The sequence below is a fragment of the Poecilia latipinna genome, unplaced genomic scaffold (assembly GCF_001443285.1).
Source record: "Poecilia latipinna isolate Pla-1442-1.1 unplaced genomic scaffold, P_latipinna-1.0 Scaffold165, whole genome shotgun sequence".
NCBI lineage: Eukaryota > Metazoa > Chordata > Actinopteri > Cyprinodontiformes > Poeciliidae > Poecilia > Poecilia latipinna.
This window is the reverse complement of record NW_015112781.1, coordinates 123,286-138,314: the sequence shown is the minus strand read 5'-3', so window position 1 is coordinate 138,314 and position 15,029 is coordinate 123,286. Positions and strand designations below refer to the sequence as shown.

Below are 15,029 nucleotides of genomic sequence, written 5' to 3'. Positions count from 1 at the left end.
GTACGCACTCTGGGGGAGTTTTTAGATATTTTTATATATATATATATATATATATATATATATATATATATATATATATATATATATAAGCTACCTTTTTGTAAAACAAATATAGCTTTTACAAAAAGATAGCTTTTGTAAAAGATGGCTTTTACAAAAATTATCTTTTTGTAAAAGGTAGCTTTTATAAGCTAAGTTGTGGAAGCAGAATATGTTCTACAGTTTATCTGATAAGGGGTTACAGTTGCTCAATTGGCCTCATTGTATTTATTTAACTTCTGTGTTGCAGAATATACAGAAGTTTCACAGTGATGTCATTTGAGGAAGAAGTAAGCCTATTTCTCTCTTCCATAGCCAGGCTATGAAAATACATGCAAAACGTGGTTTGGCAATGCCTTGCTCTCAGGGACTATCTTTCTGAATCCAACCCGGTTTTATTGGTTGCATAGTGTAGAGTATGTTGTTTTAAGACTCGTGTGATCTCAAATTTCACTCCCGGCTTCCTGACTGTTAGGTTTTGAACAATGTCAGCTGAACTCCCAACATGCACAATAATATTTTGGCCATTTTAGTCACATTTTTTATTTTTATTTTTTATATATAACTTTTTTTTTTTTTTTTTAAATAAAACCTGTGGCACATGCTGCTATGGGGAGGCACAACCACATATCATCACATGAAAACCACATTTTGTTTTAACCTTGGACATCTTTCGGCCATTAAAAACATGTTTTTGATGACCACAAATAACTAAATATGAGGTACAAGCAAAAACAAAGGATATCTGTAAGCGACGAATCATTTTCACAGCCCTGTTTACAGGTGGAGAACTATTATAGTTTAAGTTGACATTCTTATAAAGACTGGACATTTGTAAGCTGGGTACAAATTGCTCCCACACTGAGGGACAAAGGCTGTGCTTTACTCATGTAGATGAATTGCAGCCTTTGTTTACTGTAACAGCTTATGTTTGTGCCTCTCAGTTGAGCAATGCAGTTGGGTCACAATTACTACCTCTTTTCTTGTGAATGTCTTGTGATAGTGGCTTAACTATTTTGTCAGGGGCAAAAAAGCAAGTAAACCAGGTGGTAATAATGGCTCTAACCTTCATCTGATTATGATAAACAGGAAGAATTTATATCTGTACTGAATTACCTTTTTTTCCCCTAATAATCTCTGTTGCTGTATATAATTCCTGCATGAAGAAAAGCAACAAAATGTAGGCAGAATTACTTCTATGAAAGCTTTCGTAAACTTCTCGATGCCGTGAAGTTGAGGACATACCTTAAATATGTAGATCAATAAGCTGTGTAATTATAGTGTTTATTTATCCTCATATTAGTGCATTTCCTCATTACAAGGAGGTTTATTCCTTTTTGTGAGCCAGTGATATTGACACTGGTAGTTCAGTTGAAAAGCGTTAATTAGAGAGGGTGGTTTGAAATGTGAGGAGAAGCCACAACGCTGAGGGAAAACAGCGCTGCACAAAGAGATGAGAGTAAAAGTGAAAAAGCTGCTTCAGTGAGCAGATGGAAGAAGAGTGGGTGAGAGAGAGAGAGAAACAAAGTCTCTGGATGCGGAAGTGGTTGTGGTGAGCAACATGGGTGTGGCCTTTTTAACAATTTTTTTTTTTTTTTTTTTTTTTCTACCCGCCTGTCAGAGGTCATTTTACAGAGGAAAGCACTGTGGATGATGAAGCTTTGGACGCATCCCTGGAACCAAACCCCTAGCAGGATGGATGCTAAGGTAAGCATAATAGTCTAAATTGAAGAGTATCTAAATGCTCAGGGCTGATTCTGGGGTGAAGCCGAGTCAAAAGAGACTGATGGGGGTTGACAGACAAATGGATGAACAGAAAAACCAGAGAGTGAGGGAGAGTGCTGGATGTGACAAACGGGCAAGGCGGGTCGGCCCAGGGGAAGCGAGAGACGCCTGAACAGCCCAGGGGATGCAGGCCTCATCCCAACATATGCTCTGGAGTGAAATGAAGATTGGCACGACCTGCTAATCTTAGCTGTCAAAGCTCATGACGTACCCGGACGCTCACCTGCCATGCTGTCGCCGTCCCAGGGGATGAGATGCCACCAGGATCGGTCAAAGATCAAAATTTCATTTTCTGAGGGGGGAGGAGATTCAAACCTGGTCTCTGACCTGGACCTCCACTTGTTAACAGTCCTGGGTTTTTTTGTTTTTTTGTTGTTGTCTTATACCTGTTTGACAGACATACGTAATGGAAAGTTTTTCTTTTTTCTTTTTTTTTTTTTAATTTCTAACCAAGGCAGTATGTTGAGGGGGAGGAAGATGTCTACTCTCAAACTCAGGGTCTCGATTATGTTAAAAATATTTTCAACACATCTTGTGATGCCAACTTTTAATTGGTGACAGCTTTAAAACTGCGATACAGTAATTCCTACGGTGCCACAAAGTGCAACACGGATACATGTGGGAGGGCTGTGCGCACAATATGTCTCCTCAGTCACTCGGTTCTGACAAACAACAAAACAAGTTTCTCACAGTTTGACTTTAGAAGTAGGGATCTGTTTTCCGTCACATTGTTTGAAGAGTGTGAGCAACGACGTTCAGGGACTGAGAGAGGAAGAGGAAGGAAGCAGAAGTGGCCATGTGGTGCTGAGCTTGAAAGCTTCCTGTCTGGTGAACATTAACTGCACGTCTTGTTCCGGTGTCGTTGCAATCATCATTTAGACAGGCTTTTTATTGGACGCTGGGCATTTTCGCATTGTGCACATTCTCTTGCCGTTGACATGGCTGGATGCTCAAAGTGACCAAACAGGTTAATTGAAAAAAGGGGTTTTTCTATTTGTATGTGAGTAAGTCCTTTGTACCGCCTCTTAAAAGAAAAATAGATCTGAGCCTACCTGTTTAAAATTACACTTATATTTCTTATTTCTTGGATTATTCCTTCCAACATTCATCTTCTTTCACCTTCTTATGCCTGCTTTATGAATCATCATCTCTGCAAAATGTCTGTCTCTTTCAGATTTACAAGGCCGTGCTGATATGTTTTCTGTTTGCCATGTCAGAAGGTGAGTGCAGAAATCCCCTGGTTATTAAATTTGCTTGTGGTAAATTAAAGGGATTGAAATGAAATAAACTGGACTCACTTACAAGCAACTGACTTTAAAACGTCAATTTCCATTTTGTTTGGCTTTGTATTGTTTTTAATAGTTTTGAAAGACTGAAATAGTCAGTTTGAAGCAGTTTGTTAAAACATTGTCATATATTTAGAGGTGTCACAATACGTCTTGCTCAGGAGATGAGGCGTTACGTTATATTGGGTTTTCCAGAACCAGACAAGGTTTTATGATTTTTCTTTCTTTTTTTTTTTTTTTGCTTTTCAGGAAAGTGAAGAAATAACTACACATTTTGTATTCTTTTAATAAATAAAGGTTTTGTGAACAATTCACCCTAAAAGCTAATTCTAAGTTTTAGATCCACAGGTTAAAACGTAATTAATTTGTGATCATAGTTTACCACCAAAGTACTCTGAACTATGTTCATTTCCTCAAACCTGGACCTGACAGGCTTACTTAAATATGTTTAATTCTACTGTACTGTTATTTTTACACATCAAATGCATTTCAGTGGCCAAACTCTGAATATTGCTCTTCTCATCCTCATACACGTTTTTATTAGTTTTCGAGACAGCAAGCCAAGTCTAAGTCTTTGATGGAGAATTTCTTATTCAGATTTTTAATTGCAGCCACTCTTAAAGGACTAAAACAGTGGAGTTACTTTTTTTTTAATTAAAATTGTGATAAAACACATCAAATGACAAAATCAGCACTGTGGTGAAGACATCTGTGCTGTTATTTGAGCTAAATTTAGCTCTACCTGCAAATCCACGGCTGATCCGAGCCCGTACCTGCAGCTACTCCAAAATAACAACAGAAAAAGGGTTAAAAAAAAAAAACACCTCAGCATATTCTGTATTTTGATGGCAAGGGCAAGGCCGTTGGATAATATTATGTTTAGTAGCAGGTACAAATGATAACTAACATGTATCCTCATACCACCCACTTGTGAAACAGTCTGAATTGCTCTTCTGCCTTGGGGGTTCGGGGGTGTGTGGTACCTCTGTCCTGCACAAGTTTGTGTACTGAGCTCCAAATTTACAGAGCACCAGCTCCTGAATAAAGTTATTTTTATTTATTCCAAGGAGAGCTGTGGTTTGTTCGTCACATAAAGAAAAACAGTGTTGTTTAGCTTAAAGTTCCCCAAAACAGTTAAATGAACTTCCTTATTTCAACATGTCCACACACACCACTTCTCACAAATCACAACCTGTGTTTTAAAGGATCTACAATCAAGGTAAAATATTTCATTCCAGGTTTTACACTTTTTTTTTTTTTTTTCCTGTTTGTCTCACTGTTAGGCGCCAATGCCAAAATGGCTGGCTCCTTTTTAACTTGATTAAAGACTCTCTCTTACTTCATCCAAAGTCGAACAGTTGGTGCGCGGCCATGTGGTTGCGGAACGTCTGCACGCCCTTTCACACACATGAAAGGTGTGTCCACAGGTGGTCTGTGGCACCTGGGGACACACCTAGACTGACTGATTGCTCAAAATGCACATGTGATAAACATTTCATTTGAAGAGTGCTGATATTGTCTTACATTAATCTTTACATTAGCATTAGCTTTGTTGATTAGCCCTAGCATCGGGTTGATTAAACAAGCCATCATATTCTGAGTGGCATAATTGCCATTTTTGTTGGGCTTTTTTATTCGAAATTCCTAACGTGTTACTGCAAGCTCAGACTCTGTGTGAAGGGGAATAAATAATTCAGTGAACCACATCAGTGAAGCTGGTCTTACTGGTGGCAACAGCGTCCCAAAAAAAGCAAGGACATATGAGTTTTAGGTCCTCTTGAGACCAGAATGGGAGTCAGGCCAACTTCCCTGGAGGCCTGGAGAAAATTGTTCCATAGTCTAAATGGTAATCCATCATGTTAGAAGACTGATATGTAGATAAGAAATAATTAAGCTATAAATTGGGATTGTATTTCAAAAAAGAGGATTAAATATTCAGAAGTGTGACAATGCTGTAAGTCTACATTCACGCAGTGAACAGGACTAAAACAGCTGCGACTGAAGCTGCAAGAGAAATTTACGGTAACCGATGAGACAGTGCTCTCCAGCTACTCATGATTACATACAAACTGCTCATTGAAAATGTTCAAACAATTTTTTTTTTTAAAATACTAAATTACACATTTAATCCGGCCAGTTTTTACCAGTTCACGTATTTAGTCCAAAATCAATGCACTGCCCCCCACAAAGCAGAAGTTTTGTGTAACTTAATTACTAATTGGAAGGTGCTGAGTGAGCCACACAGACAATGGGCCGCTCTGTCCCGTGGTCTCACTCAACAATCTGACTCTGTTGTAGCTGGAGGTTGCCTCACAGCCCCATTCACTGACAGGACTGCCACTGTGACATGCTCAGTGGATCTGCAGGGCTCCCTCCACTTCATATTCTGAAGCCTGGCCTCAGCCAAGAAATACGTGACAGCATTGTTAGAGAAACTCATAAACAACACTTGGGCTTTGTTCTTCCTCTGAAAGTCCACTGTTTCATCTGACTGCATTTTTTATTTATTTATTTATTTTTTCTGTTTGGTGATTAAAAATGCATTCATTTCTCTCCACAGTGTCTTGGGCCCAGAGTCAAACACCCACAGATCAAACGATGTCTCCCACCAAACTTACGACTCCCACTGGTAAGACACTTCCTTCTGGCTGTCTCTATCTACAGCACCCTGCACAGTTTTTGATACCCCTGATTTAAAACGTACTACAACGTTTCAAAAAATCATTTTCTCAAGCAGATTTGCCGACCCCAAGATGTCACTCTCTAAGCGAGTTTAGAATGGAGATGCTTTCTTGTAACCATTTTCTGACTAATGACAATAAACACATCTACTGTTTGCCCTAATTTAATGGCATTTTTTTCTCTCTTATGTTTTTAAATGTTTAGGTTATATAAAGTAAAGTATACATTTAAAAAATATCCAAAGCTTGCTTTTATTTTGTGGGTGGTGTCATTACAGTGCCTTCCAAAAAAAAAAAAAAAAAAAAAAAAAAAAAAACCCTGATATTACTTAAACTTTTCCTTATTTTGACTCATAAGAACTAGAAACTTCAATACATTTCATTGGGATTTGATTTAACAAACCAAAGAAATCCTGGTATGTAGAACAAACATCTCACCAACCATCCTTCCTTCCAGAGTTTCTCCTTAATGTTCTTTGTATAAAATTGATCATTTTACATAGATGGTGGCAGTAGTTTTAGTGCACGTGTAATGAAGGCTAGTATAATGGCTAAATTACAGGAGTTGGTCAAGTTTTACCTCATGCATGGATTAAGACATGGGTAAATGCTGATTCTGCTATGCATTTTCAGTGTGCGTACTATGTGAAGGATCCTAAATGGAATGTTTCATCACGTTAGAAATGCCTAACATGAATATGCTGTGACTCTAGCATAAAATATGACATCTGTTAAAAGTTTTTGACCCCGGTGTGTTGGAACAAAGGCAAAAGATGAAGTTGATGTGACGTGTGTATGTAAATCCTGGACCCAATTTTATGTAGCTTATAGACTCCTATAACATGATTTCCATAGGTATCACTACAACAGGTTATCCATGATGTTAGCCATTCATTCCTTACCACATGTACTCCAAATTAACCTGGTATACCTACCAGGTATACCTACTGTTGAGTCTTAGCGTCCATGTACCCTAAACGCATCACCCTCTGGTTGAAAATATAACAATCGTGTATTCTATGTATTTCTACAATATATTATCAGGTTATAACTTAATACTGTTCAAAAATGTATTTCCCTCATTGACAACAATATGCTTCCGTAGATCACTCAGTTTACTTAGTTTTTTTTTTTTTTTTTTGTAGAATTATCTACTCACTCTATTTATGTAATAAAAGTTTGTGTTTCATTTAACATCCTCAGTTGATTTTTCTCTGCATGCACCACCAGGAAACAGAACCACCACAAATGTTGAAACCGCCCCGAAAAATCTCCCAGACAAAACCACATCTGGGCACAACACCCAGAACACGTCAGTCAGCTCCACCGTATCCGAAGCAAGAACAACAGGTAGCATGGCGAGCGATGTGCCATTCAAATTGTATGCAACATTTAGGACTCCTGCCTAACCTGATGTTTTTTTTTTGTGTGTTTTTTGTTGTTGTTGTTGTTGTTCTATTTTCATTTTCCTTTTAGCTGTCACTCGGAATGCAACAGAGCTTCAAACAAAGCCCAAATCTGCTACAGGTGTCACACTTCTTCAACCTCTAGTTTGAACAGTTGGTGGAGCCATTGAGTTTGCCGACAAACAGAAAACCCTCTTTTTAACTGAGACCGCAACAAATTTATATAAGCAATTGCAATTTCCTTTGCAAATACAGTTTCTTCTTCTTTTTTTTTTTCCTGATATCACAATGCTGAACTCTGGCTGGAATAAAGAATTGCAATAACAACATACTGAAAGGGTGAAAAGCCTTCTGTATAAGTTTCATGTGAAACTCAATTCACTAATATATTGAAAGATTTAGTTGAAAGTGAAGTTAGACATGAGGACATATCTAGAGTCTTGTGTGAAATAATGATGCATCGGTGTTGCGAGCATGAGGGATCAACAAATCTTTGGAGGAAGAAAAAAATGCAATGGTTAAAATTTGGCCATTCAAGTATAAAAAGGATATTATAAATATTAGACTCTATGAATAATACATAAAAATGGGAGTTGATTTTAAAAAGTCAAATTATGTAATGCTTTTTCCATTTTTTTATTTTTTTTTTCCACCTTCCACAGTGTCACCGATGGGGAAAACAACGGCCACAAAGAAAACTGTCTGGGGTGACTAAATTTCCTTCCTGCACCACAGTTACCCATGAATGCCATGGGTATTGCAATTGTCTTAATATCCCTTGGCTTGCTGACACCATCACAATTCCCTGCCTCCTGAGCAAAACCCACTCTGTTGCCTAAAGATTCATTCTTGCTTATGCAAAATGAGATATTTGTGCCTTTACACTGCTTCAGTTTGCCAAAGATAAGATTTTTATGCAGCATCAACACCCAACGGATCTATCAGGCCAACAGTTGCTCCCCATTGATGTTGTTGTTGCTGTCAATGCGTTCTGTTCAGCAAACTGACTTCACTCAATCCTGAATAGATCTTTCTTCTCTTTCCTTTTGTGTCATATAGATCCAAAGTGGGATGAACCTTTCACCTATGGTAAGGAAGCTCTTTCCTCTATCTTTTTTTCTGAAAGTACTTAGCGTCTGCATGAGTGGGGCTTAAACGTAAATGTCACTTGTTTAGATTATCAGTCTCTGCGATACGCTGGCCTGATCATTGCCAGTGTGCTCTTCGTTATGGGAATTATGATCATTGGCTGTAAGTTTGATTTTTTTTTTCTATGTAGTAATCCCTACTGACAGTCAAGAAGCTTTCTCAATATTTTTGCTCATTTCCAACTACAGGTGGCAAGATCTGCCGGCTGCCCAAGTGTCACAAGAGGTCATCAAAGTTAGTAATTTGTACCAGCAACCTTTACTTGGAGCTAGTTAAAACTCATTTGCATCTGTAAAAGTCATGGCGCAATCACAAAAAGAGCGGCCACAAAATACTTTAAGCGTGTTCAAGGATAAGATTCTAAAATGATATACAGCTTTACAGCATTTACTTCAACATTTGTGACAAAAAGTGTTAGAACATAAAACTCATGAAATCAAATCAGAAAACCAGCATGCAGCAGCTAACTTATGTACATTATGTAACATGTCATTATTTTTGTCTTTGGCCTGTAGTTGTCAATCACTTTATCAAGTCCAGAGGACTCTAAAACACTATACTCAGTCATTCACCCATTCATTCACACGTTCACCTCCGACTGGATTGTAGTCAAGACTGTCCTGGTAAACTGTTTGTTGTTTTTAGGGAAGCACAGATTCGCTGTGCATCCAGTCATGGAAGAAATGAGTCAGTGGCTTAACCAACAGACAATAAACTGTCAATGCTGGTAGGACAATAAATATAGTGGTTCTTCTTAACGGATGGCCTTGAGCTTTTAACCAATTCAAAAGTCTATAACTATTTTGGAGAAAGCCTATATTAAGAAATGTACCCAGCCTTCCGAACAATAGCAGAAGTTGGCATGTTCAATTATTTGTAAATTTAGGATTTGTAAAAAGATGTCCAAGTTCAGAAAAAAAAAAATATTCATGGGCTTAGACCTACAAAAACAGTAAAAGAGACTAAGCAGATATATTTATCTGGTTTGTAATGCAAATATTGGACTGTGGAAGTGGTATGACGGAAAAACAGTTTTGAGGAACTACCTTTAATATCTTGGTACATCTATTACCAGCTCATATGCACTTCTCACATATAGGGATTAAATAATTAATTGGTGAAATAAATTATTAAATGCCTAATTATTTACATACTATATTTTATTTATGTCACAAGCTTACATTCTAGACAACAGTTCAGCAGAATGCAGCAGAGATCTCTGTGATGATTTATGCATCAAAAGGGCTCTGATTAAACTGTTCAGAGACCAAAGCACAGTAACGTGCCCACTGCAAATCGCATTGCTTACGTTATTCAGTAAATGTCGATGCTTGCTGTAAATGGAGCTCCAGTAGTTTTTTTGTTCACAGAGTATTTGTTTATTTTTCAGCTCATACCGTGTGGCCCAAGGATAAGAAGATGTGCAAACAATGGCGGCCATGGAAAGTTTCAAGAAATTACAAAACGACTTAGTCCATCAGCGAGAAAAACACTCGACTAACGCCTGGCAACGTGTTTGTGTGCGGACTGACGGGCTAATTGTACTGCTTGGTAACTGTGGTGGAAGTTTGAGTAAACAAATCTCGACTCATGCTGATAAATGGAAAACCTGGACTTGTGTTCATGTCTATAAAACAAACTGTCCTAGAAATTAAATTGTCCTGAACAAGCTCACTCTGATTTTAATTATGTCAAATATGAAACAAATTTTTGTAAAAAAAAAAAAAGAAAAAAGTTAATCACTAAAGGCCATGAATAAACATATTTGTACACCAAGGAATGTTCAATTTTTTTTCACATATGAGAATTAAAACTGAAGCTGGGCAGTGCAGCAAACTCTAAAAACGGGAAAAAAAAAAAAAAAGTTAAGCAAGTGTGTCTAAGCCTCTTAGAGGTTGTGTATTTGTGAGAAAAGCCCTAGAATAAACAGAATCTAATGGCAGAATAACTTTGCATCCTTATGGTGACTCAGTTACAACGGAGACACCAAGCAGGTTTTCTAGCACATTTAATGTCAAAATAGGCAAAAATCCAGAGTTCAGTAAAGCTTTGTATATGTACAGCAGTTTCCCCATTCTAATGACTGAAAGAACAAATAAAAGGTGTCTGTAGCTGTGCAAAAATGATTATGGTATTCTTGGCAGACAATACATCAATTACAAGCTCTGGAAATTAAATGCATACCCCAGTAAATGTCTTTGGCATAGAAATACATATAAAAAAGTGCACATACAAATACAAGTATTTAACATGAAGTTCAGATTTAAACTCATTGCTATGATATAACACTAATACATATTTAAGACAGGACTTACTTTCTAATCATGGGAATTTCTTACAAACGACCCTTTAAACCATTTTTTTTCTTTGAAAAAAAAATGGAGACGCATCACCCAGTAAATATATACAATTTAAATTTAACTCCTTATGACCTGCATGCTTTTATCACTTCAGAATATCCTAATTGTATAAATCAATGCTTCATTACATTATTTCAAAAATCAATTACTACTAATAATTGCATTTTGAAACCTTGTTCTTCCAGATAAACTGCGGCAGTCACAACAGGTTAAATTTAATGAACAGGACATTTTTAAAATGACAGATTTTCACTGGTAAAATAATGATAAAAAGCTTAAATGCTACACGTATTGCATTTCGTTACAATGAGTAGTGTCACAACAAAGAGGCTCTCCAAAGAGTTGACGTCAGAGAGGCATTGGGTAGCAAGTGTATAGAAACATCCTCCCATATTTTAGGGAAATAAAATGTGAAGGAAATACCCTTGTATCATATAAAACAATCAAGAAATAAAATTATGTTTAGCAACAAAATGAAATGTTCTGTACTCCAGTTTATGCATCAATGAAATGCTGACGCATTAAAGCCTAGTCAGAAATAAATGACGTGTTCAGATAGAGGCAGTTCAAACCAATCGGATAATTTGTTTTATACCAATTCATAAGCATAATTTTTTTTAAGCTGATGCCCGACACCAGATACATTTTTACCATTTTCTTTTTAATTTTTGTGTTCTTGTTAACACAATTTATTAGAAATAAATAGATTTTTTGCTTCAACATGTTTTTAAGTACTTGGGGTTTGGGGTTGTCCCACTTCATCTGAAACCATTTCTGACATAGGAAGCTTTCCTGCACATAGTGTAATTGATGTCATGTGAGTGAATCCAGCACCCTTCCATCAAGAAAAAAAAAAAATGTAATTCCCAAATCATCCTGCCTTAAGTTTTCTACCCTTCCTCTCAGCAACCTTTCTGCTCCCAGTGCAGGAATTGCACTCTGCAGATTTTTCTGAAAGCTATTTACAATCTGCATGACTTAACAACAGCTTTGCAAAAAAAAAAAAAAAAAAGGGGGGAAATAAACATTATTTATGGCGGCTGATTATTTCACAGCTGAAAGGTGTGCTCAGCTGGTGAATCCACTTATTTTTATTTTGGACCGTTGGGGGGAAAAAAAAAGATGAAGAGCGGGTTTTGCCTTCGCAGTGCCTCCCGTTGGGCCAGGAACAGAGGATGTCAGACAAGTGAATGAGAAAGTAAGTGAGCATTCAGCTGGCTTAGCGCGGATTAGCACGGTTTGTCTCAGTCAACGACCATTTCACAGGCAGGCCTGCTCCACACGCACCAAATCAAAACACAATTACAGTTTTCTCTGCTTAAGTGGTCAATCATTTTATGCTTTTGAAAAAGAAAAAAAAAAAGGGGGGGAGGTTTGGCTGAGTTAAATCATTAATTTTAACAAAAAGAAGCTGCAAGCCACATGTTCCTCTTTCAAATTGGATTCTTCAAACAGAATCCAATTAAAAAAAAAAAAAAAAAAAAGGTTTGAATGCTTTCCAAAAAATCCCTGACTAAATGGAGAACAAACAGCTGGGATCCAGAGGAAATGGTGCACAACAGCGAGCAAGAGAAAAAAAAGTCATACTGTATAGGTTAGATATGTTTATGGGGATGTGAGAGAGAGAGAGGACAGCAATAAGAAGGCTGATGTGCAAATGAGTTCAGGTGTCCTGAGTCAGAGTGGGAGATAACGGCCTGTTCTCCTCGCTTGGCTTTAAGTTGCAGGGCTGCTGCGCTGCCAGGAACTAGACGGTTCCCTTCTCGTTCTGCTCAGTGGGTACAGAGTAAATCCTGGAAAAAAAAACAGGTGGCAGACAGAATAAGGTGAGACAGAGTGAATACAGACTAATGCATCTAAATGAATTGGCAAATAATTTAAAAGCCAATGTAGTGGTGTAATGTCAGTTAAAAATAAGATGAAACTTTAGATTTCTTAAACAGATATTTCAAGTGTTTATAGGCGATCATCTCTTTCAGCTGTAAAAGGTTGAGATTAACTCTCAGTCGATTTAAATGTTACACACACACACACACAAAAGATTTTACATGCAGAAATGTTCTCCAATCATTGGGAAAGGGTGCTGACTTGACAGTTGTCCAGCAGACAGCCACTGGCTCTTTAGACAAGGAAAGTCATTTCTAAATAAATTGGCTGATCAGAGCACCGTATCCAAGCATGTAAATGGGAGAGAAAACATATGACGAAAAAAAAAAAAAAAAAAAAGGTGCACAAGAGAGTAAGAGAACCAAAGTTTTGAGAAATATAGGGAATTCAAGAGTTTGGGACAGATGCACAAAGTATGGCTGATTTCAGCACTTAGAGAACATCGCTTCTTTTTTGTTTTATCTTGACTGATTTTGAAAAGAATGTGTGACAAAAAAAAAAAAAGTCTGCTTGAGGGAACAGACACAAACATATCGATTGGGCTGAACTGTGTAGACAAGCATTACAAATTAATTATAAATAATAATAATAATATGTGGAAATTTCATTTGGAAATATCAAATTGTTGAATGAATTCTCATTGCCTTTTTGTTCAATATGAGAATGATTATTTCAGTAAGACTCTTCATTTCACTTAAAATTAGTCCAAAATATCCAGATGACCTGCTATTTTCAGTCACTGTGACTGCAGTAAGTTAGATAATGGTGTGTTTTATGCCTGGTGCTGTTGTGCACTTATGTTCGTGGTGATTCAGTTACAAAAAAGTTTTATTGGTTGATTCACATCCTGTCTCTTCATCCGTTTGCAGCTGGGTTGTGACTTGTTTATCCAGTCACATTAGCCGACTGGATACAGATCCACCCAAAAAAGACGCAACCATGTTTGTCTGACTGCTATCAACGTTGGGTCAAACTCCAGTCTTCCTCTCAAACTTGGTGCCAATTCGCTCCCCTGACAACTGACCACAGCAAGTGCAGACTTTACCTGGCTGTGGCCCCAGGATTAGTCTGCTAACCAACATGACCAAAAACCTGTAGAGGATCTGTGGTATGTAATCCAGAGGATGGTAAGAGATGAAAAACCCATCAACACATGTGCTGAATTCTGCCGTTAAACACCGGAGAGCCACAGACAGATCAAGTCCTGATCAGTTAGTCAAACACAAGAGTGACTTTACCGTCTAGAATCTGGAAATATATTTTTAATCAGGCAGTTGTTTCTTTATTAAAATCATTTTAATTGTTTTTATGTACAATTTATGTATGAAGAAGCTAAATTTGACACTTTTGTTAGACTGCAAGATTCAGAAAAATCAATGTAATGAATCCATAAAAATATCCCTTTTTAAAAAAAAAAAGCTCAACTTTTCAATGATGTCCTAATTCACTGTGATGCCATGTTAGGTTCTTTTTCAGTGACAACATTAACAACAGAAGGAACATCCATAAACGGCAGAAGAGCAAGAAAAAAATAAAATAAAATAAATAAATCGCATGGCTCCCTCATTAAGCTGAGTTCCAACAGGTGCACGGTTGCTGCGTTGCCTCAAAAACACCGCTCATCCCCCAGGTGGGTCTTATAAACCTGACTGAAAACTGTTGATCCAACAAGCCATAGGTTGCTGCGTGATTAAGCCTCTTTTCAACGGCGCGATCATTCAGCGCCAAACACCGCTGGAGCTGGCTGCAGCTCCGCGAGGCAGTCACTAATCCTGCACAAGAATTTAACCCTAGCATGCACAACAAGCTTAGGTGTCATCGCTGCAACAGCTTTTCTTCTGCCACCTGATTGCGAACTCCGTAACACCCCGGACCCCCGTGACCCTCTGTCACGCAATTTATCCATCACCTCCTGAACAAAAGAAACTGATTAGTTTGCAGGGTTTCTCAAAATCCAAATTACAGTAAAGCAGAGGCCAAGTGCTAAGAGCAAAACGCTGCATAACTGGTTTAGGTTGTTTTGCTGTCAGAGTCTCAGCGATTGTTGTCAAGACGCCAAGAACATGTTTACTGGGCTGGTTAATTTTTCAAGTTCAGTTGCCTCATTGTGACTCGGTGCATGAGGTAAGCTTCGGGACAGGTTGTGTCCTGTCCCTTTGGGTCATACTTTCCCGGTGGCACTGTCAAAGTCATTGTTTGACAGATAGTTGGGGAGTGTTCACTAGTGACTGTAGAGGGCACAAAGTGCAACACTAATTGTTGGACAAGTCCAGACGGGCTAACGTAGGTGGATGTTGATGATGCTTTCAGGCGTGACTGTTCTTTGGTTTTGTAGATCGACAATTTAGACCAAGTGGAGCACAGAGTAAAAACAGAAGCAGGACTGTTACCCAACAGACTGGTTCTGTGACTCCGAGCCTGACGTAGCATGAAGTC

The 15,029-nt window shown here is 37.9% G+C and overlaps 1 protein-coding gene across 3 annotated transcripts; it reads left to right on the top strand.

Moving 5' to 3' along the window:
* The first annotated feature begins 1,493 nt into the window (after positions 1-1,493).
* Positions 1,494-10,210, top strand: fxyd5 (FXYD domain containing ion transport regulator 5). 3 transcript variants are annotated; one of them, XM_015029847.1, is made up of 10 exons: positions 1,494-1,746; positions 2,999-3,044; positions 5,671-5,739; positions 7,022-7,141; positions 7,268-7,318; positions 7,860-7,904; positions 8,257-8,286; positions 8,374-8,448; positions 8,535-8,571; positions 9,737-10,210. In XM_015029847.1, exons 1-10 carry the CDS (start codon positions 1,690-1,692, stop codon positions 9,759-9,761), a joined length of 555 nt encoding a protein of 184 aa, XP_014885333.1. In that variant the 5' UTR covers positions 1,494-1,689; the 3' UTR covers positions 9,762-10,210. The 3 variants fall into 3 exon arrangements, with proteins under 3 accessions (XP_014885333.1, XP_014885332.1, XP_014885334.1); XM_015029846.1 differs by having other exon boundaries at positions 1,497-1,746; positions 8,535-8,580; XM_015029848.1 differs by lacking the exon at positions 1,494-1,746 and adding an exon at positions 2,290-2,824 and having other exon boundaries at positions 8,535-8,580.
* The last annotated feature ends 4,819 nt before the right edge of the window (positions 10,211-15,029 follow it).

What these genes read in the sequence shown, in the direction of transcription:
- fxyd5 (XM_015029846.1), top strand. Translation starts at nt 1,690, where the DNA reads ATGATGAAGCTTTGGACGCATCCCTGGAACCAAACCCCTAGCAGGATG. An exon ending in CTAGCAGGATGGATGCTAAG is followed by an intron (nt 1,747 to 2,998) that starts GTAAGCATAATA and finishes TGTCTCTTTCAG; the next exon opens with ATTTACAAGGCCGTGCTGAT. An exon ending in CAAACTTACGACTCCCACTG is followed by an intron (nt 5,740 to 7,021) that starts GTAAGACACTTC and finishes ATGCACCACCAG; the next exon opens with GAAACAGAACCACCACAAAT.